At 45.9% G+C, this 21,315-nt stretch overlaps 2 protein-coding genes across 3 annotated transcripts in view; both read left to right on the top strand.

Moving 5' to 3' along the window:
• The window catches only part of LOC118092095 (sodium channel protein type 5 subunit alpha-like), a 47,517-nt gene extending 37,550 nt beyond the window's left edge, over positions 1-9,967 (top strand). For both annotated transcript variants that reach the window (XM_088653464.1, XM_088653465.1), the window contains 5 exons: positions 1,293-1,346; positions 3,566-3,703; positions 5,535-5,639; positions 6,333-6,603; positions 7,203-9,967. In XM_088653464.1, coding sequence (XP_088509590.1) covers positions 1,293-1,346; positions 3,566-3,703; positions 5,535-5,639; positions 6,333-6,603; positions 7,203-8,434 — 1,800 coding nt within the window. In that variant the 3' untranslated portion in view covers positions 8,435-9,967. The remainder of the gene's footprint in view (positions 1-1,292; positions 1,347-3,565; positions 3,704-5,534; positions 5,640-6,332; positions 6,604-7,202) is intronic.
• Positions 9,968-15,115: 5,148 nt separating this feature from the next.
• The window catches only part of LOC118091630 (sodium channel protein type 5 subunit alpha-like), a 295,442-nt gene continuing 289,242 nt past the window's right edge, over positions 15,116-21,315 (top strand). The window contains exon 1 of the mRNA XM_088653462.1: positions 15,116-15,405. The gene's annotated coding sequence lies outside the window, so the exon portion shown is untranslated. The remainder of the gene's footprint in view (positions 15,406-21,315) is intronic.

Here is a 21,315-nt window from a genome sequence, read left to right as displayed (position 1 = left end):
TGCATCTGTCTCCGCATTCTATGATACCCATTCTCTCTTTTCTTTCTACCTTCACTGTTGGTGCTGTGGCCTTCAGTGGTACCTAAAAGCAAGACTTTTATGATAGCTGCAGTTGCTGCAATAACTCCCTCAGATCCTTGTTTCAAAATCCATTCTCTTTCTTTCTAAGTAACACTTGTTCTTCTGTGATAATAACTATAGCCATAAGTTAATTATGTGTATATCACATAGAGAATTTTGTGACTGAATGGTCTAGAAATCTTTATGGCTACAAACAAACAAACAAAACAAACAAACAAAACAAACAAACAGCTACTTTCTAATCCTTTGTTTTGTGGCAAGTTGTTTAAAAATACATGTTAAATATTGAACATACTGTGCTCAAAACATTAGTAATATCCTCTAAGGACTCCAGGAATGCCCTTTGGACCTGGTGGCTTGTTACTTTGCCTATTAGCTCTCAAACACCACCTTTTGTCAACTCTGCTTGATTTAGCCAAACCCATTTGGAACAGCACTGCCTACTCTGACTGGCAGTGGCTCTCCCAAGGTCTCAGGTGAGGGTCTTTCCCAATTTTGCAACTTAAGTTTATCAACTGAAGATGCCAGGGACTGAATCAAAGAGTCTTGTGTGCAAAGCATGCTTTCTACCACTGACATTTGGCTAGCTCATCAATGCTGGTGCTTCACAGCTTGAGCCGAGCAGGGCTGGCGACATACCGATATCTAAGAAACCAGCATCCTTTGGGTCAATGGCCTACGTTTACTCAAAGGCAGGTGTGGATATCTGCGCAATATATTCTGAGTGAAGACTGATGCAAAGAATTAAAAAAGATTCACTTGGTTTCCCCCACCCACCCTCTTTCAGCACACCTATTGACGTACTTTAAAGGTAAAGGGACCCCTGACCATTAGGTCCAGTCGTGACCGACTCTGGGGTTGCACGCTCATCTCGCATTATTGGCCGAGGGAGCCGGCGTATAGCTCACAGGTCATGTGGCCAGCATGACAAAGCTGCTTCTGGCGAACCAGAGCAGCACACGGAAACGCCGTTTACCTTCCCGCCAGAGCGGTCCCTATTTATCTACTTGCATTTTGACGTGCTTTCGAACTGCTAGGTTGGCAGGAGCTGGGACCGAGCAACGGGAGCTCACCCCGTCACAGGGATTCAAACCGCCGACCTTCTGATCAGCAAGCCCTAGGCTCAGTGGTTTAACCACAGCGCCACCTGTGGTTTAATCATATTCATAGTACTTTAATCATATTTATATTAGCCTGTGTTTTTTTCCTAGGCAACTTTCAAAGGTTGGATGGATATAATGTACGCAGCTGCAGATTCAACTGATGTAAGTCACAAAAATGTACATGCTCATTCTTCTCTTCTTTTCATCTGCTCAGTGGTGAATAGGAATGTAAGGGAACCTGCTCAAGAGTCAAACTAAATTAATGTCAGTGTGTGGCATGTTGCTCTGAGAGGTGGTTCCCTCACAGTGAGAAGTGAAGTTACAGGGAACCAGGCAGAGGGCCTTCTTGGTAGTGGTACCCTCCCTGCGGAACACCCTCCCATCAGAGGTCAAGGAGAGAAATAACTATACAACTTTTAGAAGACATCTGAAGGCAGCCCTGTATAGGGAAGCTTTTTTAATGTTTCATGTTTTGTTTTTGTATATGCTGGAAGCACATACAACCCAGTCAGATGGGCAACCCAGTTAGATGAGTGGGGTACAAACAAAATAATAATAATAATAATAATTATTATTATTATTATTATTATTATTATTATTATTATTATTAATGGCTGTCACTGAAAATGACAGTTGTGTGTCTAGCTCAGGCTTATCCAGTCTAATGTACTCTATTTCTCTCAGTAACATCTAGTAGAATTCACCCTTTTTTGCCATCAAAGTGTTCTTTATTACCCGGAACCACCCACCATGGCAGCCAGTGATTTGGAGCAAGGCAGGGTAACATTTAGCACAACATGATCTAATGTGGCCCTCAGAGTGCCTAAGTGTGATCATTTTCATAGAACAAAGCTGTAAATAAAGGGGTTAAATTGGGCAGACAGCCTGGGAGGTTGGCTTTGTACATAGCAGTCTTGCTCCTGCAGTGTCAATTAACTGTAATTATCAAACACTTGCCTTTTCAAGACCCAGCAAAAGACCCTGGGTGATTTAGCCTGCCTTTAGCACAGGCAAAAACTCGAAAACAGTCTTTCAAGTATTGTTAAGGAAAACCCAAACAGGAGACAAAGCAATTTAGTACCACACAGTATGAGATCCTGAAGGGCCAATTCAAAACAGGCCTAATGGAGCTGTAAAGTTCTCAGACAGGGGTTGTACTTTTATGTGAGGCACTGCCATTTCCCTAAATTCCAGTATAACATGGTTAGGCTTTCCCACAGTGATCGGTTTTATACTGGGGTGGGCTTTCCAACAAATCTGTTGTGTGTAGGGAACCAAACTACCGTAGGTTTTGCACAAGAGCTCTGTAAAAAGTCTCTCTTGGAAGTTGTGACTGAGAGCGGCAGCAGCTGCTTAAGGCTCCTCCCCACAGATTTCCCATCTGTAGTGGGGAAACTGGGAAATTTATATAACATTTCCTCCACGGGGGGGGGGGGGGGGAGGTCCGGGAGGGGAATATGACACAGATATATAAGGAGGGTAATGGGTAGCCAGGGCTGAAAATTTAAGTTGCTGTTTCTCTCAGTTTCTCAGTTTTCCAATCTTACGTTCTGTTCTTCATATTTCCACATAAGTTTCCATTTTTTGCAGAATCCTCCTGAAAATTCATCAGCAAATTTCTCCTAATGTACCCACGTTTGCGTGCAAGTTTGCCTAAGACATACAGTTTTGCAAAGCAATTTCCCCAAATATAATGCATGTTTGTATGTTATTTTAATGAATATAAGCATTTTTATATTATCAGTTTAACCTAGTATGTGCATTTTTTTTTACACGTGTTGGAGATCTGTATTGCCAAATTTGGAGAAGTGTGAATTTTGAAGGATGGCTGTGTTTCAGTTTGCATATTGTTTGGGAAAGTGCAAATTACAAAGGTTTGCCTTTAAATGCAAACTGAACCAACCTTTTCCCCCATCCGCAATAACATGTTAAGCTTTCCTTCCCCCATGAAAGGTACATGGCACAGTTCTACTGCTGCAGCAAAAGAGGTTTGCTCCTAGAAGCAGTCTGGATGGGAGCCTCTCTGGGCCTCTCCATATATAAACTGCTCTGACTGTCTTAGTGAAAGAATGAGCTATAAGCAGATTCATAAGTGACTTACTGTGGCAATGGGAAGAGATTTATAAATGAGCCAGAGGGCAACTTCAGTGATCCCATGATAAATGTCTACTTCCCTCTTGCAAACCTCTCCGAATAATTGCTCAGAGACAGGGCTGTAGCTGCTTAACTCCAAAGGCATCCACCATCTCTTGGTACAGCAACCAATGAGAAAAATGTTAACAAGGGGTCACCACAAACATACCCACTTTAATTGCCTTTCTCTCTCTTTTTTTTCATTTCCTTTTCTCAATCATGTTTCATTGTGCTTTTCATATTTGCAGGTGGAATACCAGCCCAAATGGGAAGCTAACAAATATATGTACATCTATTTTGTGATTTTTATCATCTGTGGCTCCTTTTTCACTCTGAACCTTTTCGTTGGCGTCATTATTGATAATTTTAATCAACAAAAGAAAAAGGTAAGTGTTTCTGTTTCCTTACGCCTGTTGAAAGTGAACCCTTGAAGAATCAGACTAGTTAGATGGGTACCTTCTACTGGACCAGCATCTATTAGTGAAAGAAAATTCATGCTTCTGATGGGGAAACTCTGACCTTAATTAGTCTGAATTAGACCCAGCAGGCCTTTCTGTTGGGCCCACAGGCTGTTTTGGGAGAACCACGCCCACCTGCCAGTCACCTGACAACATATAACAGCTAAAAAGATCCTTTATCTCTAACCTAAGCACTGAAGCTTAGGGACGCAGGTAGCACTGTGGGTTAAACCACAGAGCCTAGGGCTTGCTGATCGGAAGGTCAGCGGTTCGAATCCCTGCAACGGGGTGAGCTCCCGTTGCTCGGTCCCAGCTCCTGCCAACCTAGCAGTTCGAAAGCACCTCAAAGTGCAAGTAAATAAATAGGTACCGCTGCAGCAGGAAGGTAAACGGCGTTTCGGTGTGCTGCTCTGGTTTGCCAGAAGCGGCTTTGTCATGCTGGCCACATGACCTGGAAGCTGTACGCCGGCTCCCTCGGCCAATAACGCGAGATGAGCGCCACAACCCCAGAGTCAGTCACGACTGGACCTAATGGTCAGGGGTCCCTTTACCTTTACCTTTAAGCACTGAAGCATTAAGATAAGATATAAGCCTCTTATCTAAACCTAGACAGCATCTTAAAAAGCAGAGACATCACCTTGCCGACAAAGGTCCGTATAGTTAAAGTTATGGTTTTCCTGGAGTAGTGATGTATGGAAGTGAGAGCTGGACCATAAAGAAGGCTGATCGCCAAAGAATTGATGCTTTTGAATTATGGTGCTGGAGGAGACTCTTGAGAGTCCCATGGACTGCAAGAAGATCAAACCTCTACATTCTTAAGAAAATCAGTCCTGAGTGCTCCCTGGAAGGACAGATCATGAAGCTGAGGCTCCAATACTTTGGCCACCTCATGAGAAGAGAAGAATCCTTGGAAAAGACCCTGATGTTGGGAAAGATTGAGGGCACTAGGAGAAGGGGACGACAGAGGACAAGATGGTTGGACAGTGTTCTCGAAGCTACGAACATGAGTTTGACCAAACTGCGGGAGGCAGTGGAAGACAGGAGTGCCTGGCGTGCTATGGTCCATGGGGTCACGAAGAGTCGGACATGACTAAACGACTAAACAACAACAACACAACAACAACATAAGCCTCTCTGAGGAAAGAAAACAGCAGAAAGATTAGGGATGTAAGAAGGCAGTGATTTCCATTCCAACCTATATCCCTCACATTCTGTGCCATTTCTGTTCTACTGCAGTTCAGTTTCTTCCAAATTCTATGTTATTCCTCTTGCTGCCCACTCACATTCATTTCAATGTAAAGGAAATGAAACAATGTTTAGGGAAGTTTTTAATGTCTGAGGTTTTAATTCTGTTAGGAGCTGCCCAGTGGCTGGGGTATAAATATATTATTATTATTATTATTATTATTATTATTATTATTATTATTAAAAATGCAAACAGACACCAATTGAATTCGTTGACTGATTTCCGTTTCTGATCCCAGGTGAATGCATGAAACTAAGCCCTTTACATTTCTTCTTCCTTTTTTGTTGGAATTCTCCAACATCCCTAGAGCATCTGTTATCCCAAATGGGAAATCAGCCCTGTGCTTGCTCTTTTGTGGCAAAAGGCAGCATTAGAACAGGAGGTGCCTGCTTCTGAGCACCAGTTGTGCAGGAAACTGCAGGAGGGGAGAGTGCTCTGGTGCTCAGGCCCCTCTTGTGGCCAAACAATATATAATCTGCACCCAATAATGTTAGTTGTCTTATCTCCTTGCAGTTTGGTGGAGAAGACATCTTCATGACGGAGGAACAAAAAAAATACTATAACGCCATGAAAAAACTGGGGTCCAAGAAACCTCAAAAACCCATCCCACGGCCACTGGTGAGTACATGTCAGCTGTTCTAGATGAAAGACTTTCAATAGGCGAACATAAATGTAAAAAGGAATAAGGCTGCTAATGTATGATTAATAGACTGATTGATGCAGAGCAAACTTAGTTGGCGAATACAAAGTTTAATCTTGGGACTGAAAATTAAGAGCACTCTGGTATGTTATTGCAATAGGGAATTAAATGGAAATATTAAAGGCAGTGAGTGAATGCTTCCATTGGATAAATTGTAAGTAATCTCACATTTCCTTCAGTATATTGGAAGCAGTGACGGGACTCAGGGTGCTTCCAGATGTGAGTTTATTGTGGAATCAATGCAGCCCAGTCATGCAAGGATTTTCATGGCATCAGCACTGCATCATTCTCATTGAAATGCCAGAATATCCTCTCTTTTTTTACATTTAACTCGAAATTCCACTTGCTGTGGAAAGGCCCCCAATAACAAATGAAAGACACCTCTTTCCACTTGAAAGGGATATTTGATCCTTCCTTCCTTCCTTCCTTCCTTCCTTCCTTCCTTCCTTCCTTCCTTCCTTCCTTCCTTCCTTCCTTCCTTCCTTCCTTCCTTTTTGGTTTAAGCAAATTTTGATATACTGTAAGTTGTTGTCTGACTAAATTATTGAAGGATAACATGATGTATTGATTCTACATCAAATCCTGGAGAATCTTTCTCCCCTTGCCTCTAGAACAAATACCAAGGATTCCTCTTCGACATCGTAACTCGCCAAGCTTTCGATGTTGCCATCATGGCCCTCATATGCCTTAATATGGTCACGATGATGGTGGAGTCAGATGACCAGTCCGAAGGGAAGACATTTGTTCTTAACAAAATAAACATCCTCTTTATCGTCATCTTCACAATAGAGTGTGTTATGAAGCTGGTGGCTCTGAGATACTACTACTTCACCAACGGATGGAACATTTTTGACCTGGTGGTCGTGATCATGTCAATTGTTGGTAAGTCGCTACAGAACAATGTGCTCTTGCTTAGCTCTTAGCAACCCAACCAGAGTTGAAGCATTTTAAACCTCATCACATACACCACACATTTGAATTACATTTCAAGCACACGACTTCCTCCAAAGAATCCAATACACGGTAATTTGTTAAGGGTGCTGGAATTGTAGCTGTGCCAGGGGGCAAACAACAGTTCTGATAATTCTTTAGGGACAGCCACATATGTCAAATGTATGGTGTCCCAGGAACACCTGGGAGCTGTGGCCAAAGAGGGATTGTGTCCCCTGAGGTTGCCATATGGAGTCCACCAGAGAGGAAACCCTGAGAAACTGGATTTTTAAAGTGCTCAACTCTAGCTGAACTGTGCCCAAAATTAATTACATGGCATTTTAGAACTATGACTCCCCCTTCCAAAACTATGTTTTAAAAGCCCCCAGGAAGGAATCAGAAACCAGCAACAACATTTTATTAGGAATACAATAGAAAATGCAGAAGTGACCCCTAGCTGGACTTCTTTTAACTTTAAACAATTAAGGATTAGCCTGTTGAGCAGCCATCTAGTTCATTCAAGATTTCCGTTGCTTATTTCTCCCCTTCAGGCAGCCTGCTTTCCGGCATTGTGGTTTCATTTTCACCTACGCTTTTCCGGGTGATACGTCTGGTGCGAATAGGGCGAATACTCCGCCTGATCCGATCTGCCAGAGGGATCAGGACCCTTCTCTTTGCCTTGATGATGTCCCTCCCTGCGTTGTTCAACATTGGCCTCCTGCTTTTCCTAGTCATGTTCATTTACGCCATTTTTGGCATGGCCAACTTTGCCTACGTCAGAAGGGAGTCTGGGATTGATGACATGTTCAACTTTGAGACCTTTGCCAACAGTATGCTCTGTCTCTTCCAAATCACCACGTCTGCCGGCTGGGATGGACTCCTCAACCCCATATTGAACACTGGGCCTCCATTCTGTGACCCAAACCTCGGCATGACGTCAACTTTCTCCAAGGGTGACTGTGGGAGCCCAGCTGTAGGCATCATTTTCTTTGTTACTTACATAATTATATCCTTTCTAATAGTTGTAAATATGTACATTGCAGTTATCCTGGAGAACTTCAATGTTGCCACAGAAGAGAGCACTGAACCTTTAGGTGACGATGACTTTGAAATGTTTTATGAAGTGTGGGAGAAGTTTGACCCTAAAGCCACCCAGTTTATTACATTCTCCGAACTTTCTAACTTTGCTCATGCTCTGGCAGAGCCCTTGCGCATACAGAAGCCAAACATGCTTGAGCTGATGGCCATGGATCTTCCCATGGTATCTGGGGATAGGATCCACTGCTTGGACATCCTCTTTGCTTTCACCAAAAGGGTTCTTGGAGACTCTGAGGGGATGGACACCCTTAAGCAACAAATGGAGGAGAAATTCATGGCAGCAAACCCGTCCAAGGTTTCTTACGAACCAATCACCACCACGCTCAGGTGGAAATACGAGGAGGCGTCTGCCGCTGTTATACAGAAGGCCTTCCGGCATCATTTACTCCAGCGTTCCATGAAGCAGGCCTCTTTCTTACACCGACACAAAACCAGCGATGGAGATATCCTTGACGAAGATGCTCCGGAACAAGAAGGTCTCATTGCACAGCTAATGAATGAAAACTATATTACAGACACAGACAAGTCCCACACAACATCCTTGGAATCTATTCCTCCATCCTACCGCAGTGTTACTGGAGAACTTGATGACGCCTTTGAGGGGGAAGCGGCAGTGTCTCCTAAAAGTGACAAAGCTAGAGATGGCCAGCTGTTTACGGACAAAGGCAAGAGGTCTAATGTGTAGATGCTCGCCAAGCACACAGTGTCACTCAGACACCAAGCAATGGTTCTCTTATTGAGGAATCCAAGGAGACTCCACCCCTCACATTATGAACACTTGCCATTTTTTTTTTACCATACCACCTTTAGCACTGCTCATTTTTTTCTAGCTGCATGAATAGGGAAGGATCTATGAAAGGTTATCGTAATCTTTATGTTAGAATCATCTCTCAGACATGGACATCATTGCTGTGATGACTGTGATTCTTTCCTTGCTGCACTGAAGTGAGCTTAAGCCCACGGAAAATATAACTTGCTGGCCCCTATGGGACCAGAGTCTGGCTCTTTCTGGTCTGGAAATTGAGGGCTCCTTTGATGCACCAGCCAAGAAGTTTGGCAAGCGTTTACCTTTCCCCCATGTTGGTGGTTCACGCAGGTTCTTATTGGTTCTTATTTCAGATTTCTAATTTGGTGGGGAGTCTTCTATACATCTCCTGGAACCTGGGGATGCAAACGAGGGCAGGGAGTGCTCATTGCCAGCAGGAAGCATGAGAAATGGGCTTACCAGTGCATTCTGGGTCAGTGGATTGAGCCAGGGAAAATGAAGAACTGCATTCTTCCTGTCTGCATTGGAAGAGCATCCAGACTTTAAGGCTGAGCCCTCCTGCTGCCAGAAGACTTCCTTCCTGTCCAATTAAGTCTGGAAAGTGGGTTTCTTTGTGGGGTGGAATTGGGGCCTGGAAGGCCTTTGGGCCCCACCCTGCTGCTGATTGGGCTGCAGCTGTGTTCAGTGGGTCTGAGTTTAAATTGTTTCATTCTAGCCCAGTCTCAATGGATCCCAGTTATCCTAATTTGAGGTAGGCCTGTTCTCAATTGAGGCAGAAGGGTTGCTCATCTAGGGTTGCAGTACGTCCCAAATTTCCTGGACATAGCTGGAATATGGCAGCTGGAAACAGTGTCCAGGTGGAAGTGACTAAAATGTCTGGGGAAATCTGGATGTACCTATGTTGGAAGTCTACATTTTGGTGAATCTCTTTAAACATAGCTAAAAACTTGATGATGATGATTTTGCAAAAGCAGCTCAAGAACTTTGGGCAAAAGTTAAAAAAGCTCAACAACTTTTGTGTCCAGATTTTCACTTTTTGAATCATGGCAACCCTAGCTCATGGCTTACCTACAAGCACAAACAATGCTTATACAAAGTCATAACTCAATTGCTCATCTGGAAACGATACATGAAAAGCAGAAACAACTGGATAGAAAGCTGTTCTATACACCACTGTTATTCTTTATGTAACATATGTCATGTACATGGCACTTTGCAGAATAACAGACATAAAACCACTGGTTGCTGCCCAAACAGGAACTTAACACTTTCGACCTCCCTGTCTGACCAATATAGCCACTGCATGTTTTGTTGATACAGCATCTTCTGGAATATGATAAACATATCAAGAATCACCATGATGTGTATATATTATTATAGCCATGTTGCTGCCATTGCTATAATACAATAAACAGACCAAGAAGCAATCCAGAAATATGGATGTAATGCGGAAAGAGCATGGGTTGTGTTTATAGCATTGATTGGTTTATGCATATTTTCCTGGGGATGGAATTCCGAAGATGTGGAGTCAGCACTAAAAAGCCCCATCTCTGGTTGCTGCCTATCAAAGATAGTCTAGTGGTGGTCTAGAGAACAGGGTCTCTGAAAATCCATTTTACAACCTAGGCAGGTTCATATGGATGCAGCTGGTCCTTAAGACAACCTGCTCTCAAATTCTTTAGGGTGCTAAAGGTGAAAATGAATACCTAAAGGAATAGGGCAACCCTAGATTGCTTGTAATGTGTGAAATGGCCCTTAGAGTTGCAAGAATTTTTTTAAGGAACAAGGAAGATGCTTTGAACCAGGGTATTAAGGTGGCATTTCTCTTCTGTTTAATTTGCCTGGGCAATTTTTCTAGCCATGATTTCCTAGAAGCTGATGGAGAGATTACTCTTCGCGAAGTCTGATGATGTAACAGTAATTTAATCCTAATTGTACCAACCCCAAATGTATCAAGGGCTGATATACAGACGATGTATTGCTTTAGAAGACCCTGGGGAGGAGAACGCCAAGGATGCTTTCCACAAATCACTTACGCTGTAGAAGTCGCGTGGAATTTAATAGGGCTCCTCCAGAATAAATGCAGGTGGCTGTGCCCACTCTCACCCTAGAGACCCCTGTTCAAGGTAGACTTTGCCATTGCAATTCTCAAAGCTTTTATGCATTAAAGAGCTGATCACTGCTTTGAGTCAGCAGTTGCAAATGGCTTCAACGTAGCTGGATCTGTTCTTGTTGCGTGCTTAGCCTTCCGTGTTTTTACTGCGAACTGACTTGGAGAAGATCTAATTCCTTTTAAACCTGTATTCTTTTGGAATTGCTCAGAAGACTAACCCTTCCCTTAACATTCAGCCATTACCATACCAAGGCCTGATTCACATGCACTAGGTTTCTGTACACTTGCTTTGCACATGGTTTCCAAATGTGCACAGTTGTATGTGTGCTGTTTCATGGGGGGGGGGAGCCTGTGGGCGCAATGCTGCAACCTCATGCCCATTCATTCTACATGTGAAGGAGACCTGAGGGGAGGCCTTGCTGACACAACACCCAAACGCTGAACTGACTCCATCTAGGTGTGCCGTAATGTGTTGTCTTGGGAGTGAAAAACCCTACCTCCCATTGCCACTGGTGCACTTGGGGCGATGACATCCCCGGCTTGAGATGCACGAGAAGCCTCTTGTGAGGGGCGATGGCCAACCTGATAACATGAACATGCACGGCTCAAACTCTGGGAGGACAAGAATTTCTCTCAAGGGCTTGGAGTCCTTTGGCGTTTAGCTGTGGCTTGCAACACTCTCCTTAAAGACATAGAGATAGCTCCTTCATCCCACTCCAAGTCTAGCAGCCAGATTGGAGCTGGAGGATGAGGACTAGAGTGGAAGCAGCAGTTAAGAACATAAGATCAGCCTGCTGGATCAGGCCAATGACCCCTCCAGCCCAGCATCCTTTTCTCAGTGGCCAACCAGATGGTGCCTGTGGGAAACCAACAAGCAGGATTTGAGCACAAGAGCACTCTCCCCTCCTGTGGTTTTTTTAGCAACCAGCACTCAGAATCATCGCTGCCTCCAGCTTTATGGCTAGCCATAGATAGCTCTCTCCTCTTTGAGTTTGTCTAATATTTTAAAGCCTTCTCGGTTGGCGGCTCTCATTGCCTCTTATGGTAGCGAGTTCCACAGTTTAGCTATGTACTGTGCAAATAAATCTTGAATATTCCAACATTTGGTTTCGCTCAGGTAAAGGAAGGGATAAATGGCTGCAGAATGGGACCCTCTTTCGCTCTCATCTCCCCTCTGGGGGGAAGAAGACCCCTCCCTGCCTCTAAAATGTGGGTGGAGCCCGCCTTGTAAATATTCTTACAAAGGTTGGACACCACCCCCAACCTCTGCTGACCGGTAGCGAGATTCCAGGGGCATTTCAGTAGGGAATTCAGGCACACCAGAGAGTGTTGTTTTAAGATACATGGTTTATTTTACACCTATATACACCTGGATCTAGGTGGAGGAAGAAAGTTCACAGCATTACATCCCGGGGGGTGGGCTTGTTCCCCCAAGCAGTGCAGCACTAGAGTCCAAGGCATTCTGCACACCATGTCCATGCCTCCCTCCCAGCCTGCCAAGATGGTTCTGCCCCACATGACCTCTGCCTCCAATTCTGGCACCTCCTATTTCCTCCCTAAGAACATTTGCTAGGGGATGCATTTTTCCTGCAGGACACCATGCCCCCCCCCCGTAACCTTGGCAACCCTATTTTGCACAGGTCTGTCAATCTTTCTTTGATGTGTTGATGAGTCACCATCCTTTCATAATGGCTTGTACTCAACTGGCCCAGACAGGCTAAACCCAGGAATTCCCATGCTGCAGCCTGCATTTTCCCTTCAGTATCCCAAATATGATCTAAATCCTACCATTTTACCGATTTTCTAACGTTCACTAACTCCAGCAGTTATAGGCGCCCTTGCACTCCTAAATAATGTTGTCAAGACCCTGTCTGTCTCAGGCCCTGGAAGGAAGAGGCTTGGGGGTCTGTGGAGAGCCCTGCTGCAGCTGAAGACTTGGAGGGCTGGGGGATCCTGTGTTTCCTCAACTGGGTTTCCTCAACTGGGTTTCCTCAACTGCTTCCCCAAGAACACTTCAACCCGCATATTGAGTCCAGTCTGGACCCCCAGTTACCTTATTCCCCCTGCCCCAGGCCTTGGGAAAGAAGGCTGCAGTCGTCCCACCAGGTTGGATGGCCACATGCCATGGATGCCTAAGTTAAGATTCCTGCATTGTAAGGGGTTAGGCTAGATGATCCTTGGGGTCCCTTCCAACTCTAGGATCCTATAAGATGTAGGGTTTACGGTACAATCATTAGCAAAGGCTTATCTCGTAACAAATGCTCACATTTGAAACACTGTCTCGAAGACAGCATGTGGTCACAAAGAGCATGCCATGCATTTTTGGCACAGTATCCCAGAGATGGGAGCTGCAGTTCAGGAAGGTCCTCTGGAATAAGCTATAATGGGCAGTGGGGTGTAGTGGTTAAAGTGATGAGTCCTGGGGAGACCCAGGTTCAAGCTCACAAGGCAGCCAGTCTCCAGAGGCCAGTCTAATCCAGCCTTCGCCACAACCCTCTCCAGTGGGGATAGGGCAGGACTGGGGACTCAAAGGAAGTCCAGGAGATAAATGTAAGAAAGCTGCAACGGAGCCATAGGGTTTCTATGTGTACAGAACACTTGAAAGAACTTGCAATGAATTCTGGGTTCAAATGATATAAGGGGTGTGTGTGTGAAGGAATCCATTATAAAGAAAAAACAAATGTAATTGGAGCAAGTGCTCTCAGGTGCATAGGTCCCAGGGCTTAATTAGCCTTTGAAGCATCAAATGAAAAAAAATAAAGTTGGACTTACAGTACTGTAATTAAATGTCCCTGTCCACCAACCTACTCGCTGCAATATCCTCTTCGACCAGCAGAGGGGGGTGTTGCCTAAACTGTGAAGATTACGCAACGAACTTCTAGTCTTTTGCTGTTCAGCAAATATCTGGAAGGTTATCCAAAAAGTTCAGCTTGCTTGCTTTCTTTCCAAAGAATTCTGGGAGCTGTGGTTTGATAAGAGTGCCGAGGGTTGTTAGGAGACCCCTATTCTCTTTACAGAAGTATAAGAGCGAAGAGTTCCAGCGCCTCTTTTTTTTAAAAAAAGAAAAATAGCACTTGTTAAACCACTTTGGGAATTGTAGCTCCAGAAGGTGCACATGAGGTCTTCTGGCAGCTCCCAGCACCTTTAGAAAGTACAGCTCCCAGAATTCTCTGTGGGAAGCCATGACTGTTTAAAGTGGTTATCATAGTGCATGAATGTGGCCTGGTTCAGGTCAGCTGCCTCTGGGTCTTCATCCTGCAAGGACTGTCTGCAATAACCGAGCGCGTGACGATTCTGTGCCAGTCCCAAAACTCGACACACACAAGAGTACGCGCGCTATGGCCCCGTACTCTGCAATCTCATCATGAGAGTCTAGGGATTAATCTGCTGGGTTTTAATTAACCGAATAAAGCTTAAGTAAATTTTCTCAAAACTCTGCAGCGGTGCCTTGAAGGAAGCATGTGCTTTCTTTTGTCAATATCAAAACCACTGAAAGCAACGACTCCTTGATTTCCCTCATCACTTTTAATTTTATTGCATAGCTTTTCTCTACAAAGTGCGCTCCGAGTGGGGGTGCAACAGAAATATTACCCAGGACTGTTAAGTCCCACAGAGCTTTCTGCGTGCTTACTCAGCAGAGTGTCCTGCTGAGTTCAATGGGAGGGCGAGCCGAGGTACAAATATATTATTATTATTACACTATATTTATTGTGGTCCGCAGCCTAACACAGAATCCTAGAATTGTAGAGTTGGAAGGGACCCTGATGGCCATCTAGTCCAACCCCCTGCAATGCCGGAATCTTTCGAACCCACGACTTTAACATGAAGAGTCTCGTGCCCTGCGCAATAAGCCGTGGTAGAGACGAAAGCAAAGCCGTCCGTGTTGGAGGACGGAACCAATCAGCCACTGGAATAAAACCGCTGCGAAGAGCCTCCAGCTCAAAACTGCTTTGAAAGCGGAACAAATTTGGCCCCCGCCGGTTCCCTTCCTGCCTGGAACGCTGCGAGGTCACTGCCAGCCCGTGTCGCCCACACTGGCTCCGACGGACTTGAGGCCCTGACTCGCGTGTAAGGCAGCTTCCCACGTTCCTGCTGAGGAAGAGGCAAGAGCGCCTCTCCGCCTGAAGTCTAACGCTGAGGGAAGCCGAAAGGGACCCAAATCCCTTCTCCTCCCCAAACCACCAAAGTTTCTGGAAAGTTCTCTCGGCGCCCCAACCCCCACCCCCATCACCTCCCCTCGCCCCCCTCTGGGGTTTTCTTTTTTTCCCTCCCCCAGCGCCTCTGGCGGCTCCGCGCGCGGCCAGCAGGGGTCGCTGCCCCACATCTCTCGCGCCTCGCAAGCGCTCCTGGCGCCAAGCGAGCGGAATGGAGGGCGAGGGCGCAGAAAGAGTGCAGCCAGCGAGCGCCGGGGAGAGGCGGCGCGTGCGAAGCTACCGCCTCCCTCTGCTTCCCTCGCCTGGACCGGCCAGCCTGCTTGCCTGCCTTGCCAGCCTGCCTTGCCAGCCAATCTCTTCGCATCCGCGCGCGCGGAGGCGGCGGTGGCACCCGACTTCCAGCATGCCCCGCCGGGAGCTGCAGCCGCCTAGGATGGAGAGGGGTCGCCCCAGGGGCCGAGGGGCGCGGCGATGAGGGGAAGGGGCTTCTCCACGGCGCTTTGGAGCTATTAAACCGGGACTTAAAAACTTAACTCTGGAATGACCCTGGAAGTCTGCCTGGGCAGAGCAGCGGGGAAGTCCTACTGAAAACAAACACACACAACAAAAAAACAAACGCCACAGTAAGTTTCCTTCTTTATCATCATTGGTGTTTGATTTGGGAAGACGGGGGGTTCTTCCTTAGGAGGAGGTTTAAAAAAGAAAAGAAAAGAAAAGGGAAAGAAGTAATTCCTGGGAATGGATCTAAGGAGGAGAAAAGCTTGCGTGGACCCGTGATCTTCTCCTTCCCGCGGATTCTAAAGTTTGCTCTGTAGGTACGGTAACCTAATTATATTTTGCAAGTTAATCCCTCCATTCTCACGCTGGCGTCATGGTGGGTTTAAGTGGAAAGGGGAGAAATAAGGATTTATTTATTTTTTAAAGATCAGTCTTAAGTTGAAGTGCTACTAGACTATCCTGATGGTGGTGGGAGCAAAGGGGGTTAATAATAATAATAATAATAATAATAATAATAATAGCTGGTTTAAAAGCAGAAATTAAATGAACTGCAAAGTTTGACTTCTTGTTGTGGGCCCAGTGAACTAAAAAAAATATGAAGCTGTCTGCCTAAAAAAGAAGAGTTGAGGATTTTAGGATGGTTTTAGTGAGACATCTGTTGGGGGAGGGAGCAAGGGACCCATTTCCCCCCTTGTTGGAATGAGAATGGATGCCTCAATTACCACCGAAAACCCCATGTTTTATATGTATATTGTTCTAGCTTCCATTTTCCAAAGATCTTTCTTAAAATTTATGGATCAAAAGTTTGGTGTCTGTTCAATATTTTTATTCATTTATTACACACACATACCCCCATTTTTCCTATGAAATAAATAATGAAAACTATGATTGTGCACTTACGGCTACAGTCTTACAGTGTGTGTATGTGTGTGTGTGTGTGTGTGTGTTTGAGGGGGGAGGTGAGTAGAGGAGAAGTAAACAGTGGTGGGAATAAAAAACACTTTCAGCTTCAAAAAAGAGTGATGGGGAACGAGGACTGAAAGTGAAAGGTGAGGAACTTATCTTTATAATCCCAGGCAACAAGTTTGCCTTTGTCCAAAAGGTGTAAGGCAAAAAGGGCTCCTAGTTTATGTTGACAGAACCTATGAATTTCCTGTGGTATCTTCTTCCATGCCTTTCACATCTCAGTCATGCTAAAAAAAGAAATCCCTCAAAATCTGGGGGACCCAGTTTGGCTCGCCAAAAGAGTGATGAGTAACCCTTCTGAAAGACAGGGCATCCAATGGAATAAACACTGCATGGTCCAAAGGGGATTTGTCAATACTAAAAATAAACAGCCCCGTGAATGTCTTCAACAGGCTCCTGTCCAGTTTCAACAATATTTCAAGAATGATTAACAGGGTGTGTTGGCTTCTTTGTTTTTTAAGCACCAGCTCTGTCCAAGGTTCTGAAGTTAGTGGCGCAGAATAGTGCTCTATTCCTTTCTGTAGCATCTAAGTGTGCATTTCTTTGATGAGTTCTGGATTCTCCTGCTTCGCTTTCCAAGGTGGTGTGACTGACATGGGAAGGGATGGGGCGGAGGGAGAGAGAGGGGTGGGGGGAACGGGGATGTGTTTTCAAACACGTATAGCTGATCCTTGGTTTTGGCCTGTGAAACCAGGGCAGGTGGAGCTGCAGATGGAACAGGCAGATCCCATAAGCTTTTGGGAGCTAAAAGGTCAGCCCAGCGAGAAAGCCAGAATGCTTCCATTTTATTCCGAGAGGACAGTGGAGTTTGGCAGGGGGGCAGAGGAACTGAGCTGTTGAGGATATTTTGCACTTTCTGGGGAAGTTATGCTGGAGAGTCTTTGGTTGGGATGGGAGGGGAGCAAAACAGAGCTGGCCTTTCCCCTGGCAGATTAAGAATGACCTTTGCACCCCTAGGTGGTTCCTTCCTTTACCTTGCACTCAGCACGCCGCATTTCTTTAGGCAACAGGCTTGACCACGAAGCAGATTTTAAATGCTGGCTTGTGGCAGGAGCCGTGATGTTTTTAGATTTGCACATCAAAAGGTTTCACGTTAAGAAGTTTCGAGTTTATGTAACTCGTTCAACGTGACCGGTCAAAGATAATGCTATGATTAATATTTACACACATGACACTGAAGTAAAAGAGACGATTAAATGTGCGCATGGAAAAGCTGCTCTGCTTTTCTGCCTCTCCCTTCCTTTCTGATGCCTGATATTTAGCAAATTATTAACAAAGTTGAGTGTCTTCTCCTGGAGGATCTAAAAAGCATTTGGGTGAAATTACAGGGACTGCCAGAACACGCCGACAGTGAGAAGGACCGCCCAAGGCACCACGCAGTGCTGAATTTGCTGAGCAAGTGTGCTTTATATTTGCACGGTCCCTTCTGCTCCTGCTAGCAATGGGGAGCAAAAGAGAACCGGTGAGGTATAGTCAGTGGTAAGGGATTTGCACCAGGGAAGCCTGGGATTATCGGCACCACGCTCTAACCAGCTGAGCTCAAAGCCACACAATGGCCCCTAGAGCTCACCGGCTTAACATTGGGCCAATACTTGTGCCTATTTTCCATTGGGACAGGCAGAGTGGATGGGAGGGAGGCACAGCCAGGGTCAACTAAATTTAGTTTTGTCCCCATCTTCCTGTCTCTCGAGTTTTACAAAAGCAGCACTATGGAGGAGGAAGCTGACGGGCAGATCCATCCCCTGAACTGACTGTGAGTAGCAAGGCAGGCAGGTGACAGCTAGCTGAGGAGAGGCTGAGAAATGTGGGGCAGTGCCCCATCCTCCGTAATCGACCAACCGCTACTGCATTGGGCTCACCTCTCTCTCTCTCTCTCTCTCTCTCTCTCTCTCTCTCTCTCTCTCTCTCTCTCTCTCAGCCTCTCATGCTGGTTGTGAGGATAAAAGGAAGTAGCCCCCTCTGTCTATGAGCTCTGTGGGGGAAGGGTGGGATATGAGCAATGCAGAATAAATACGGTATATATGGGGAGGGGGCAGCTACCTCTTTTGGGGAATTGGCACTTATTTCCATCTGTACCTCAGCCCTTGCAAAGAGTTTGCCAAGAGCACCAGCAATTTCTGGGTGGGAAGAGTATGATAGACAAGAGAGCTGATTTCTAAATAGCTGCTCGCTGTTTGGCTATGGCAAGACAAAAATTGTCTCCAGGTGGGGGGACACTGGCGAAAGGGGTGTTCCTCTTTTTTTTGTCTTTGAGCCTTCCAGTAGCTAATTGGCATGCACGAGCTGGCAGGCTTGTAAAATTGTTTCTGGGCTTGCCACTTTTTGCGCGCTGTGTAAAGCTTAAGAGAAATCAAGGTCCCAGGTTCAATCCCTGGAAAAGGCTCCCATATGAAATCCTGGAGAACCGCTAGATAACTCTGAGCTCTGTAGGCCAAATGTTTCCAGTTGCAATAAGGCAGCTCCCTATGTTTTTATGCGGTAGAGAAATTAAAATGGCCATGGGACTGCTAAATGGTGGCTGGCGCCAAACCTTGGCTACTGGAAGTCCAGTTGCTTTTAGGAGGGTTTGCACACTACCCATCCAGTCTTTCTGTCTGCAGGCTCAAGGGGAAAATACCAACCTTTGCTTTTCTCTTTTCATGTTGTGAGTATAGACCCATCCCCGGCCTGGTTCACACCTCTACCTGCAAGCACATCCTGTCAATTTTTCTGCACTGTGCGAACTGAGGGAGGGAAAGGATTGCATGCTGAGGTGACGATGCAGTAATTCTATTTGTGGTTCCGTATTTCCGCAACAGCCTGTTCACAAACACAAGTTGCCACTCGACACTGCTGATGCAGTTAGTACGCAGGCTTTTGTGAACCAGTTCCTAGAAATTCTGTTATCTGTATCTGCCGCTGTGAGATGCAGCGGCTGGGGGCAAACCATCCCATAGTACTTGTGCAGTAGGTCTGTTGCGGAACTCAGGAATGAAAATGTAGCAGCAGTTGACCCGGCTCCTCCGGATTTCTTGAACCAATTGGATACAGTCACCTGTGGAAGGGCTGTAGCTCAGTCGTGGAACACCTGGAAATGCCAGAGACCTTCTGTAGGTAGGGCTGGGAATGTCTGCTGTCTGGAACCCCAGAGAGCTGCTGCTGGTCAATTTCTACAATACTGAGCTAGGTGGACCAGTGGTCTGAGTGGATGGAAAGTACTTTCCTATGTCCTTGTGGGGGCTGGTGTTTTTTTTGGCTGGGAGTATGTGTGTGTTTGCCTGTGGTGCTCAGGTTTAATGTGGCTGCAGGGGAAGAGACCATTAACAGGTGAAGCAAATAGAGAGGAAAGCTGAAAAAGAACACACACCCCCACTCTGTGGCTCCCTGTTTAGATGACTCAAACAAGGAAGCCAAAGACCCGTGCCAAGCACGATGTGGTTCTGAAAGTTTTCATGCAAATTCGGCATCTGTTTCTTTCAGCGGAGGGCAATAGTGAAACACATCTCAAACTATGGAGGAATCAAATACCAAGTGGCAGCTTTGAATCTCCTTCTCCAATTTCGCCTGAATTCCTCGGTCTGCCTTGGGGCCTTGTTCCCCAATGCCCCCACCCCTTGGTGGCTGTCTGGAGCCTATCAACTCCCTCCTTGTGGTTCTGACTCACTTTGTCACACACCTCAAATGTGCGATTGCAAGCCACCTTGGTGTGGGTTGAGTAATACCAGGGCAAGCAGCAGCCTCTGCTGGATAGTGGGTTGACCCTTTCACCGTGAGAAATAACAAGCTGTTTGCCCCCTACTCCAGCCCCACTGCCCCTGTTGCGGTGAATGCCCGTCATGTTGTAAATTTGAGCAATGATCAATGGCACACTATTCAACTGAACGCATTTCCTGATTCTTTCCTCCATCCTAAAAAACTGCAGATGTTATTTAGGAAAAACTTATGAAGAAACCAACTCTGACATCTAGGAGATGATAAATGATAGGTAAAGAAGTTCAAAGTTATTCTTGGAGGGAGTGATTGGCAAAACCTGGAATGAGTTCTGAATGATGGGCGATCTTCCAGGGCACTGCTGCCAAAATTATGCCCTCGCTACCCATGCAGACTACTCCTGCTGCTCCATGATGAGCCAGCTTCAAAGCTGTTGTGCAATAACTTTCTGGTGCTTTCAGATCAGTGGGGAGATCGAGTCACATATATTTTTATTCCTTCCTTTTCCTTGCCCCTGTGTCCTCCACCCACTGCACTGCCATCAGCATTCAGTGCCTGAATGTGCTTTACTGTGCTAGGCTACAGGCATGGAGCTGGTGAGCAGTGTTAGAAATTAGCCAGGCACCAGAGTGCGTTTTGCTACTGGTGTGGGTCCACGTGTGGAGATCTCTGGATGCCAAGTTGGTGACTGACATCTCCATCTGTCTAGCCCCTCCAGGTTTCTTAAGCAGGTAAGCAGACGAGTTTCTTCATTGCATTGCCTTCTCTCCAAGGAGTACATGGTTTACCCTCAGTTAATCCCTACAATGGTAGGGACCCAGGTGGCGCTGTGGTTAAACCACTGAGCCTAGGGCTTGCTGATCAGAAGGTCGGCGGTTCGAATCCCTGTGACGGGGTGAGCTCCCGTTGCTTGGTCCCAGCTCCTGCCAACCTAGCAGTTTGAAAGCACGTCAAAATGCAAGTAGATAAATAGGAACTGCTACAGCGGGAAGGTAAACGGCGTTTCCATGTGCTGCTCTGGTTTGCTAGAAGCGGCTTTGTCATGCTGGCCACATGACCTGGAAGCTGTACGCTGGCTCCCTCGGCCAATAATGCGAGATGAGCGCGCAACCCCAGAGTCGGTCATGACTGGACCTAATGGTCAGGGGTCCCTTTACCTTTACCTTAATCCCTACAATGAACCTATGAGGTAGGCTAAGAGGCTGTGACTGACTCCAAGGTCACCCAGGATCAGCGAGCTTCATGACCGAGTGGAGATTTGAACCCTCATCTCCCAGGTCCTAGTCCGACACTCTAACCACTATACCACACTGGCTTCCTAGAGTACTTCTGCTATGGGTCAGCTATATAAATTAAGCAAGTAAATAAATAAATATGGG

The sequence above is a fragment of the Zootoca vivipara genome, chromosome 11 (genome assembly GCF_965207765.1).
Source record: "Zootoca vivipara chromosome 11, rZooViv2.hap1.1, whole genome shotgun sequence".
Taxonomy (NCBI): domain Eukaryota; kingdom Metazoa; phylum Chordata; class Lepidosauria; order Squamata; family Lacertidae; genus Zootoca; species Zootoca vivipara.
This window is presented reverse-complemented; position numbering and strand designations above follow the sequence as displayed.